At 35.5% G+C, this 12,578-nt stretch overlaps 1 protein-coding gene across 2 annotated transcripts; it reads left to right on the plus strand.

Annotated features, from left to right (window-relative positions):
- Positions 1-841: 841 nt before the first annotated feature.
- Positions 842-9,522, plus strand: LOC128166171 (uncharacterized). 2 transcript variants are annotated; one of them, XM_052831168.1, is made up of 6 exons: positions 843-944; positions 1,804-3,078; positions 8,121-8,258; positions 8,372-8,713; positions 8,822-8,892; positions 8,996-9,522. In XM_052831168.1, exons 2-6 carry the CDS (start codon positions 1,842-1,844, stop codon positions 9,326-9,328), a joined length of 2,121 nt encoding a protein of 706 aa, XP_052687128.1. In that variant the 5' UTR covers positions 843-944; positions 1,804-1,841; the 3' UTR covers positions 9,329-9,522. The 2 variants fall into 2 exon arrangements, with proteins under 2 accessions (XP_052687129.1, XP_052687128.1); XM_052831169.1 differs by lacking the exon at positions 8,121-8,258 and having other exon boundaries at positions 842-944.
- Positions 9,523-12,578: the final 3,056 nt, after the last annotated feature.

Below are 12,578 nucleotides of genomic sequence, written 5' to 3' on the forward strand. Positions count from 1 at the left end.
AATACAGTATCATCTGTAGATAAATTATCGTCCATTGCTCTGTTTACTACATGTATATAGCCGATTGTTTGACGAATAACACACAGGGGTTTCTTACCTCATTGTTATTAAAGATCGGCAAATCTCGGAGATCAGCTAAAGCTGGGATTTTCAGCACACTTAATTGAGCTTTGTGTTCTTAACTGATGCTTGTCAAATGGGAAAATTGTTATAAACTGATTTATTTTAATCAAAAAGAATGTTTTTCGAAGAAAATGATTTTGTGTCACCTGTCCTCTAAAATTCATAAAAGCTTAAAAGCACTTTGAATTTAAAAAACAAACAACAAACCTTTCAAAAATAAAACAATGACATGTATTACACCTCCTATCCCCCTAAATAATAATGCGTTTGTGTTTCTGGCGTACAGTGCATCCTTGAATACATGTTAGACTAGTATTAGATAACATTAACTTTTACTATCAAATATATAAGTACAAACTGAGACGTATTTGCAATTGTATTGCGTTTGTTGTTCAACATGTAGGGAGAGTGCGAATTAAGTTTTTATAAGTTGTGCCCAATCCCATTGTTATATATAAAGCAATAAAATATGTTCAAATCAAATCAACGTACAGAATGCAGCTGCATGCTTATTGCGAAGACGTGTTTTAAAGTTTTACTTAATAATTTTATTTCTGGAAATAAAAATGTGAACTATGGTTGTTCATTGTCCACGGGTCGCTCGGTTGTCGGGAATCCCAATCGTCATTGATACCGGGTAGTGAGTTTTTTTAAAATATTAAAAAATGATAAACGAGCTATAAAACTGGCGTCTTCCCTGTGTATAATTTGATGTTGTTTTTCCTTGTGTATTTACCGAAGGAAAATATCAAGGCCGGGTAAAATACTAGTATCTGTGTGATATGGTGAGACGTTTATCAGTTTTCTTTGACCGTCAGTTGGTAAATATGACAAATTTCTAGTTATATTCGTTTGAAACATATAACATCTTATACTTGTGAACTTGATCCTTACTTTAGATAACAATTTAATTGCTTGAGATGTTTTATCGAGGTATTGGCGTAATATTTATCCCTTATTCTAAGAAGAATTTAAAAAAAAAAACTCTGCACATAATTTTAACCTTAATACCGTATTAGTACGGAGGCTCATTAACACTCGAAATAATCATCGGAAACATCTTCGAATTTGACGATAAGATTGGTAATGGTTTATTCAGTTATTTTTAGTACATATTTCCCAATGGCTTTAAATTGATTTATGCAAATTTTTATCTAAAAATGTAAATAATAGCCCATTATTGATCTTTTGAAAATGTTGTAAAAAATCATAATCATAGTGTTTAGTGAAAATCAAATATAATTCCTCAAGTATTTGTTGTATATCACTTCTAAGACCTTGGTAGTCCGATTTTATTATCGTCAAAATCCACTGTCAGTCTTCCCCACTTACTGAATTAAGAGACTATGTATAGATAATCCACTTATGACTTTCCATAATTATCCTTGTTCTAGTCGCTTTGAAAATATAGAAAAGAAAGAAACGATTTCACATCGTCAGCAGATGGGAGTAAAAGTCCGCTTTACTAAAGCAAATTCCCGTACCATGTAGACCCCAACACCACAAAGTAAAGTTTATCGCCAATGATTCGATTCACATTGATCATTTTTGAAAAGTAAAATTAAATAAAATGTTTTCCTTGTCTGCGTAAACAAACGGGAAGTATTTATAAATACACGTCCAACTTCCCTATGTATTCAAGGCTGTCAAAATACTTGTATTGTTTCTTCCTGAAATTAGTCAAATGACCAAATTCTGCAATCAGTCATGAGCCGTAGATGAGAATGGGGACGAAAGGCAAGACGGCGTGGTCTTTGGAGACATACACCATTCGCGATGTGGTGTATAAGATGGGTCTCCCCCGGACAGTGAGAGTCACTGAAGGCGTGTACAGCCAAAACGAACAGGAGAGCCTGTCCACGGGCGACGTCATTCGACTAGAGGAGGTCAGCGAACTACGGCGGGTGATGACGCGTGCCACACTGATGGACGGTGACGTCACTGATCTACAGATCCCCCTCAATCACAACGCTCCCGTCTATGTTTACACCGGCTCGGAGACCGTGTATAAATCGGTGCAAGAACTCATCCACCTCTTCCCCGGACACGTGCACGTGGATTCTCCCATCAAGGTTGTGACATTGGACCAGGGGGGTGGGGAAGGGGAGGAAATTGACCTCTCTTGGGGCGCATGCCTGAAACTGGACAAGGTGGCGAGTGGACAGGGGCTGCACTGTACTTGTGGTAACAAACGGGTTTGCCTGCGTCCTTTTCAAAGGGGAAAATTTTCCCGGATTCCCAAGAACGATATCATGTGTTTCAAGGACGTGATCAGAAATTTCTCGTTACCCATTAAAGTGAGATTCATGGAGAAACCGCCGGAGCTAAGCTCAGTTTTGGACATCAGTCAAGTGAATTACTTCTCCTTGGAGCGAGTGGAGTCCGAGGTGGCAATAGTTGGGCACGAACTTAAACCGGACGGGTCCCGGGTGTCGGACAATCAGCTGACTGTGGCGATGACCCAGGCAAACGACGTGGAGGTACAGATCTGTCTGAAGAACGAGACCCCACCCGCCGTGTCCCAAAGCAGTCCCAGGGTGACCACCCGCGCGGAGAAGAAACGCCCCCCGCCCGTACCCCAGAGATCCAGCAGTATCCCTAGTTCCTTTGGGAAGAGTGTTCCCCTAATAAAGACCCGTTTAATGAACCAACAGGTGCCCGTGGATCACTCTAACGTTGCCTCAGTGAATCCTCAGCCAGCCAGTGTTGGCAATAGGACTGGACTATTGAGTTCTTTTGGTGCCAAATTACCCGTTCTTCCTCCGCGAAAAATGTCCAATCCAGAGACCATGAAGGAAATCCACCGCGGGGGCATAGGTTTGTTGTCCCAGGAGAACAAGCTCTGCGCTGTCCCTCCCCTCCCGGCCCGAAGCAGATCCCCAAGTGAGGAAGCCACCGATATAACATTACACACTACACTGGGGAGAAACACACCAGAAATCGTAAAGAAACTAGGTAATGGTTTATATAAAGTGTCCTGAATGTGAAGCTTTAAAATGAGATTTGAACGTTTATTAAAATTTCATTATCAAGATTAGTTCGGGGTTTTGTAAAATAACAAATCAAAATATAGCATGATCCAATTAGTGACAGTTAATTATTTGTTTGATTTAATTGGGCGTTTTTTCACATCACGTTATTTTAAGATACATGTATAAACATTATGCTAAAGTTGGAAACAAGTTTATTTTAACTCGTTGTAATTTTACACATCCTCACCATCCTTGTATAGGCGGGGTCATTCGTCACCCAGCTTATACCCTCTTATAGCCGTACACAGGTGTCTTATTGCCACGCTGTTTCTAGTTACCTCCAAACAATTGCAAGCATTATTATGTTAATTCAAATATCGTTGTATTATTTACAGTAAAAGGTATCCTCTAGAGTGAATTAAAAGAAACCGGTCTGACTTAGAAATAAGGAGGAAGATGGAATGAAAATATATATAAACCAAATAGATAGTCATACTGGGTGTATTTAATCAAAGTACTGAACTTGAGTGCTGGAAAGCTGTTAGAAAGCTTGTTGTCAAGTTGTTGGGAATATTTGCTTTAAGATTTTAATTTGGAATACTGTAGAGTTTCAACTTCAAGTGTAAGACAAGCCTTTTCTGAAATACCAATGTCTTCTATATATAAAATAATTGGAAAAAGTTAGAAAAAATTATTTTTGTCCAATGTCTACCAATTGCTAGGATGCGCATCTATGGTTGATAATAACAAATGTTACAAGTTTGAACTCACATTGTGCCAAGTATAGGTCTACATTTCAATCAAATCATCTTTTAAGTCGGATACCATAAAAGATAGAAGATCAAATCCTTCCGCTATCAATGCTTTTTCGTTTCAAGTTGGAACACACAGAGTTCCGAATATAGGACTCCATTCAAAATTTATCAAATCATCTTTTAAGTCATACCATAAAAGTTAGCGGGATATCGTCATTCCGCTATTTTTTTTTTCGTGGGTTTTGAAATGATAAAAATATAGTAAGTTTTGAGTAAAATTTTTCTGTGATCATCTCCATCTGAACTTCTACAATTCACATCCAATTGCACTTTATGAAAATATAAATATAGGGGGGGGGGGGGGGCAGTAGTCACTGTATACAACTCTCACATTTGTTTCGTTAAGGAGGCTGGGTGGTCAACAACTTAACCATCAGATTCAATATTTTCAAAACGATGTTTTAGGCTGTAAACTTTTATTTGGTAAAGAGGAATTCAATACATATTAGCTTTAAAAGTTGGGTATTTCTCTTATCTTAATATAGAACTCCTCTTCGTAAGGAGATCAATAAAAAGGCCACAGATGCCTAAAGGAGATCTAAAAATGGCCACAACTATAGAGCCCTCTTAAGAAATAATTAAATGTATTAGGATTTTTACCCTGAAATATAGTCTGTGTTATTGTGTAGGCACATGCACACGTAATATTATCACAAAATCGTCAATATTTTCATTACAAACCTAATTCTAATGCATAGAGAACCAGAAGACAGTATTATTGTGGGCGCAATTTACCACAATACATGTACATAGCATTGTTGTTTTTTTTTTCGAAATTATTTTCTTTCAAACTACATGCATACTAATCCAATGAATAGTTGTCATTAAATATGTCGTTTTATTGCCCAACTCTTAATTATAACCGAGTAATTGCTTGCTTCAATAGCAATCTTGTTAACAAAAGTGATATAAATAAATCAATCCGGACCAGCTTTCAGTAATCTCAATTCTTTGATTCATCATAGGGTAGTGTTTTCACTTATAGTTTTGGTAACGTGACAAAGTGTTAAGCCTATTAACGCCCTAGCCGCTCAAAAAAGAATAGAATCATTTATCGTTACAATGTTAAGAACTACGAAAATTAAAGGATCATGGTCCCGATTTTAGTTAAAATTTATTTTTCCGGTTTTAACTCACCTAAGCCGAAAGTTCAAGCGAACTTTTCTGATCTTAGTTTGTCTGTCGTTCGTCAGTCCGTCTGACCTTGAACTTTTCACATTTTTAACATCTTCTCTGGAACCACTGGGCCAATTTCAACCAAACTTGGCACAAAGCACTCTTAGGCAAAAGGGAATTTAAAGTTATAAAAATTAGGACCACGCCCTTTTCCAAGGAAAGATACTAGCAATTAGGAATTATTGAAAATTTAAAGAATATTTCAAAAATCTTCTTCTCAAGAACCATTTGGTCAGGAAAACTGAAACTAGTGTGGAAGCATCTTCGGGTAGGGTAAATTTAAGTTGTGAAAATAATGACCCCCGGAGGTAAGATGGGGCCACAATGAGGTCAAATTTACTTATAAAGAGTAAATCCTTTAAAATCTTCTTCTAAGAAACGAAGCACCAGAAAAGCTAAAACTTTTGTGGAAGCATCCCCAGGTAGGGTAGATTCAAGTTTTGTTCAAACCAGGATCCCCAGGAGAGGAATGGGGCCACAATGGGGTTCGAATTTTCCATAGGAATATACTGAGTAAATATTTCTGTAAAATCTTCTCAGAAACTCATCAGCAAGAAATACTGAAACTTGTGTGGAAGCATCCTTAGGTAGGGTAGATTCAAGTTTGTTCAAATCATAATCCACAGGGGTAGGATGGGGCCACAATGGGAGGGGGATTCTTACAAAGAAATACATAGAGGAACTCCTTTAAAAATCTTCTTCTAAAAACATATGGTTAGAAGAGTTCTAATTTTAGTGAAAGCAACCTCAGATAATGTAGATTCAAATTCGTTAAAAATCAAAATATCGAGGAGTAGGGTGGGGCCACATTTAGGATCCAATTTTACAAAAGAAAACATTTTGATTATTCACGATCTACGTGTTTTTACTACTTTGTCCAGATATTTTGTACTAGTATTATGATTCCACTATGCTGATTTTATCATGTCTTTTGTTGCTCACTCAGGTGAGCACTCAGGTGGCTCATGGGCCACTTGTTAATGTTTAAAATGCTTTAGTTAGGCAATTTTAACAATGTTTAATAGTCACAGAGCTCACAATTCTTTTTTTGTAAACAAAGCTCAGGTCATGTTTTTGTTTGCATTTTTAATGTTGAAAAGAAAATTCCAAGTTAAGACCTAAAATGAATGTGACAAACGCTAGAAACAAGTTTTTTTTTCAAAACAAATTTGAAAATAGAAGAAGGTGCTTGAAAAATAATTTTTGTCGGTGTATTGATCTAATGTAAACAAATAATGGCACGAGCCCTGTGAGCTCTGTATCTTGCTAATAACTCTACGACTGACGGTCAAATTTTGGTTTATCATCAGAAATGCATTATTAAAACATTATCAAAGTAAACAATGAAAAAAGAAAAAAAATAGAATATACTTATATGGCTTCCTATAATATTTGAATTCATTTTTTTAATTATAAAGCCTGACATTTGTTCACTTTGAAATAGATACTGTAAAATCAGACTGATCGCCAATCATATGAACCTTAAAAATTTAGAAATATTTTTTAGCCATAAACTGTCATTTAGCATTGAAAAAAATCCAAATACACAAGCTATAAAATTTCAATAATTTCCTATGATATCAATGTATTTTATACTGAGATCTTTTTCGTAAGGAGATTAATATATTACATGAAGTCATATAAATGGTCACCACCATCTTAATCATATTCGACCTATCAAGGTGAGATGTTTACCTAGATTTGGTTATATGTTCAGATAGAGACATCAGTTTCTATAGGAACTACTATAGTCTGTCCCAAGTTATTGCTTTTTGATGATTTTTAATAAAAATACACATACCATACAAAACGTATAGTTAAAATCGATAAAAGAAAAATATCCAAGAAACAGTATCATTTTTCACACATAAAAATTCACAAGAACGAAATCAAATTTCTTATGGAAATTTATAATGGGAAATATTTACATCTTTTCACCATTCGGAACTCACTCGGAATACCTCGCATAATTTTTCAACGTTATCATCCGGGCTGATGCTGATGCATCATGGCTGATCCAATGCATATTCCCCGTAGACTTTTTATTTTGGGTTCTATTTCAAAACCTGAAGCGGTAGAGGGGGCGTTCCAATACAGATAATCTGGACATTTTCATATTAGTGGATGAACATAGTTTAAGCACAGATATATTTATGATTATCGAAATATCAAGCGAAAAGTGGTGGAAGCAAAATCTTGGGACAGAGTATAGCATTCAAACTATACTCTGTTCCGGGTTTTTGCTTCCACCTCTTTTCGCTTGATATTTCGATAATAATAAATACTTTTATGCTTAAACTACGTTCATCCACTTATATGAAAATGTCCAGATTATCTGTTTTGAAAGGCCTCCCTCTACCGCTTCAGGTTTCAATACACATCCCAAAATAAAAAGTCTACGGAGATTTTGCATTGCATCAGCCATTAATGAGCCCGGATGATAACGTTGAAAATTTGCGCGAGATGTCCCGAGTACTTCCGAATGGAGAAAAGGTGTAAACATTTCCCATTATAAATCTCTGTAAGAAATTTGTTTTCGTTCCTGTAAACTTTTATGAGTGAAAAGGGATAATTTGTCAATGAAGTTATCTTGGATATTTTCCATTTCATCGATTTCAACTGTACTTCTTTCACAGGTATGTGTATTTTTATTAAAAATCATCAAAAAGTGATAGAAGCAATAACTTGGGACAGACTATAACACTTTGGGTACTGGATGTTCACCTAGCAGTGTTAACTAACTGGGCAAGCCCATAGATCTTAACGTAACCTAGAAGAACATGACATTAATTGATGTTCACCTAAAATTCTAAACATTGGATTCTCGTCATTAACCCAAATGTTCACTTAGAACTTGTTTTTTGTTCACACAGACATCATGACATCTAGATGTTTGCCAGAAAGTGACTCACTGACCTAGATTCTGTATTAAAATGCTATGTGTAGTAGATCACTTGGTTTATTTAATAAACCCTATGATAAGGTTGTTCATCTAGCAGCAGTTTATTCTACAATCAACGGTGTTCATTTGCAGAGACCGGTCTAACGTTAAATAAACTACCACCTGAGTTGGGACGGCAGCTCTTCAACAACAACAGCAATAGTAGTGGCGGCGGCAGTAATAGGAATTCCAAATCGAACACTCCTACTAAACCATTGTCCAATCGTAGTTGTAAGACATTAATAACAACCAATCTAGCTCTATAACACATTACAACCTATGGTATGTCTATTTCATGATTTAACTCATGGATAATATACTTTATGTTTTCGCCTTAATTACAGCTGTCGATGACTACCAGTCGTTAGAAGATTCGGATAGTTCTGAAAATGCCGACGAAGCTGAATACATTTCAATGGCAAGCACGAGTAAACTGTTGAAAAGGAAACCCCCAACTCCAATTAGAGGCACGCAGCAGACGACACAGCCCACTCCTAGCACAGCGCCGGATGTTCCATTAAGAAACCGTAGCAACAGCTCTTCACAGAACCATGCTGGATTAATTGCTGGTCTAGCACAGAATGTTGTCAGTAGAAGAGTCTCGCCTCTTCAGGAGCAGCAGCAGGCCCCGGTTCCAGCGATTACGATAGAAACTGCCTCGGTACAGGGCGTTCCCATGAACGAAGGTACAAATTTACTCGCTAGGAACTTATCAGCAAGCTGCTTTGTTTTTTAAATCCTAATAAAATACAATTATCATACACTATTTTACTATGTTTTGTTATTTAACATAGGTGTGGTGAGCGTAATGCAGGTACCAATTTCATCCCAAAACCTTGACCAGTATTACACAAGCATACCTAAGGTAAGGGTTCTTAGTTTATTATACCACTACCTTACGGTTCATATCGCCACGTAACAAAATCAAATCAGTTACTATATATAGTACATGTCATCTTTCTTCTCAGAAATTTCGACAGAGCCTGGTCTTGGTTCACAAGGAATTTTTCAATCGTTACGGAGATAGTAAACCTACCGGCGCAGTGTGCCCTATCTCCCGCCTCCCGCCCCCCGCGGAAACCTCCACCTTCGCCGCCCTGTCTGTAGCTGACACAGTTCGCTGCTTCCGGGAGTGTCGGCTCACTGAGTTGGCCGACCTTTGCGAAAAGGAGGGTCTGGACGGCTGCTTCATTGACAAACTGACCCCTGACGACCTCAGCAAAGACCCTTTCAACCTCACCGTCCTGCACCGAATGAAAGTCGAGCAAATCAAGCACGGATGGCGGCCTTGTTATGAATGACAGTGGGCGGTGACGATTTAGTGACAAATCCGCTAGTTCGGACATACCGGTATGAGCAGAAAAACAGTTTTAATTTAAGTGAAGTTGTTGATTTGTTACAAGAATATCTCGGATCTAAAGGTTGATGTAATGTGTGACTGATCGTGACTTCGTGTATTATTTATAAATGTGTTCATAAATTATGTGTAACTGTGTTTGGCAATCTTATCTATCTATGGTCAGTGATATCAGTTGCAATGGTGACTGATATCAGAAATTCAAATTCTTGATTAAAAGGATTACCATTTATTTCTGTGGGTAATTTAAAGAAAAATTCGAATTTTTAATATCAATGATTCAAATCATCTTTTATATCAAATATTCATTAGATTTTCTCATTCCAAGAATCATTATTTTTGTGGTAACAAATTATATTTCTAATACCAGTATATAAAAAATCGATCATAATTATGTTTTCTCTTAATATTCATAAGTAAGTGTTCTGATATCAGATAACAATGGCAAAACATCTTTGCATAAATAATGAATACTCCCTTGACCTGTTAATAATAACTGCCCTGCCCAATTTGCTATGGTGTTATTCGGATATTTAAAAAATGAACCTTTTAAGGTAGCTCCATACTCGTAAAATTCTCTGAGGAAAGTTGAAACACTGAACTGATTTCGACTTAATAGACTCAAATGTCATCAATTGTTAGAAAAAATATACATGTCATCACACTTTTTGAGATGCCAGATAAACATAAACTAAAGCATATTTTAGCATTAGAAAAATGTATTTTTTTTGGTTAAAAGTAAAATCTTGTAGGCAGAAATTTGTTTTTCTTCTTTAATTTTAATGTCAACTTTATCAGAAAACTAAAATTACAAAAATATTTTAAAATCAATCGTTGGAATAAGAAAAACTATAGCATTTAGACATACGACTGAGGGAAAAGTCAGAAAAAGAGTTATTTCCCCTTTGCATAGATAAAATATATAAAAATTTGGAAATTTAGTATAAAATTAAGTGCGAAAATATTTTGAACCTACCAATAATTCTAATTACATCCATGTGATTATATTCACATAAAATAAATAAAACTATCTTGCACAATTTTTAAAGAATTCAAAGTTTTACAAAAAAGTGTGACGTCACAGAACACTGGATCTACTTTAAAGCGTCTCTGATAATTCAATTCGTAGTGAACTTCAAATTACGTAGTTTAGAAGTATCCAATTCCGGTAGCTTAGTATTTGCTTTAATACATAACCCGTGTTATGTAATTTTTAACTATATAGACCATCAAAGAAAACATTTTATTGTTTATCTTTTAAAAATGATCGCAAGGAGTAAGTAAAGAACTAATTTATCTATGTACAACAGAAAGTTAGATAAAAAAAATGCAAAGTCGTCTTATATGAGAATTCGAGTCTAGCATCATATAATCTATCATAAAGCCCTTATTGGATTTGATCACCTCGACCTTCTGATCCTCAAACAATGTTTCCTTATTTCTAAAATTACGGCTATAGTATTGTTATAGACTAACACACTGTAGAATTGTTTGGACTTACACGCTATAGGATTGTAAAAGACTAACACGCTATAGGATTTAGACTATCACGCTATAGGATTGTAATAGACTAACACGCTATAGTATTGTTATAGACTAACCGATTATAGTATTGTTATAGACTAACACACTGTGGCATTGTTTGGACTTACACGCTATAGGATTGTAATAGACTAACACGATTATAGCATTGTTATAGACTAACACGATTATAGTATTGTTATAGACTAACACGATTATAGTATTGTTATAGACTTACCGATTATAGTATTGTTATAGACAAACCGATTATAGTATTGTTATAGACTTAGACGCTACAGGATTGTAAGAGACTAACACGCTGTAGTTTTGTTGTAGACTAACACTGTAGCTTAGTTTGGACTTACACGCTATAGTATTGTAATAAACTAACACGATAATAGCATTGATATAGACTAACACGATTATAGTATTGTTATAGACTAACCGATTATAGTATTGTTATAGACTAACACGCTATAGGATTGTTATAGATTAACACGCTGTAGTATTGTTATAGACTAACACGCTGTAGCATTGTTGTAGACTAACACGCTGTAGCATTGTTATAGACTAACACGCTGTAGTATTGTTATAGACTAACACCCTGTAGTATTGTTAAAGACTAACACGCTATATGATTGTAATAGTCTAACACGCTACAGGATTGTAATAGACTAACACGCTGTAGGATTGTTACAGACTTACACGCTGTAGTATTGTTACAGACTAACACGCTGTAGCATTGTTATAGATTAACACGCTAAAGTATTGTTATAGACTAAACGCTGTAGTTTTGTTCTAACCGATTATAGTATTGTTACAGACTAACACGCTATAGTATTGTTATAGACTAACACGCTATAGGATTGTTATAGATTAACATGACTTTAGTATTGTTATAGACTAACACGACTTTAGTATTGTTATAGATTTACACGCTGTAGGATTGTTATAAACTAACACGCTGTAGGATTGTTATAGACTAACACGCTGTAGTGTTGTTATAGATTAACTTGCTGTAGTATTACTAACACGACTATTGGATTGTTATAGACTAACACTCTATAGGATTGTTATAGATTAACACGCTGTAGTATTGTTATAGACTAACACGCTGTAGCATTGTTGTAGACTAACACGCTGTAGCATTGTTATAGATTAACACGCTAAAGTATTGTTATAGACTAAAACGCTGTAGTATTGTTATAGACTAACACCCTGTAGTATTGTTATAGACTAACACCCTGTAGTATTGTTATAGACTAACACGCTATATGATTGTAATAGTCTAACAAGCTACAGGATTGTTATAGATTAACATGCTAAAGTATTGTTATAGACTAAACGCTGTAGTTTTCTTCTAACCGATTATAGTATTGTTATAGACTAACACGCTATAGTATTGTTATAGACTAACACGCTATAGGATTGTTATAGATTAACATGACTTTAGTATTGTTATAGACTAACAGGACTTTAGTATTGTTATAGATTTACACGCTGTAGGATTGTTATAGACTAACACGCTGTAGTATTGTTATAGACTAACACGCTGTAGTATTGTTATAGATTAACTCGCTGTAGTATTACTAACACGACTATTGGATTGTTATAGACTAACACTCTTTAGGATTGTAATAGATAAACATGCTATAGGATTGTTATAGACTAAC

Source organism: Crassostrea angulata, chromosome 10, assembly GCF_025612915.1.
Source record: "Crassostrea angulata isolate pt1a10 chromosome 10, ASM2561291v2, whole genome shotgun sequence".
Classification (NCBI taxonomy): Eukaryota; Metazoa; Mollusca; class Bivalvia; order Ostreida; family Ostreidae; genus Magallana; species Magallana angulata.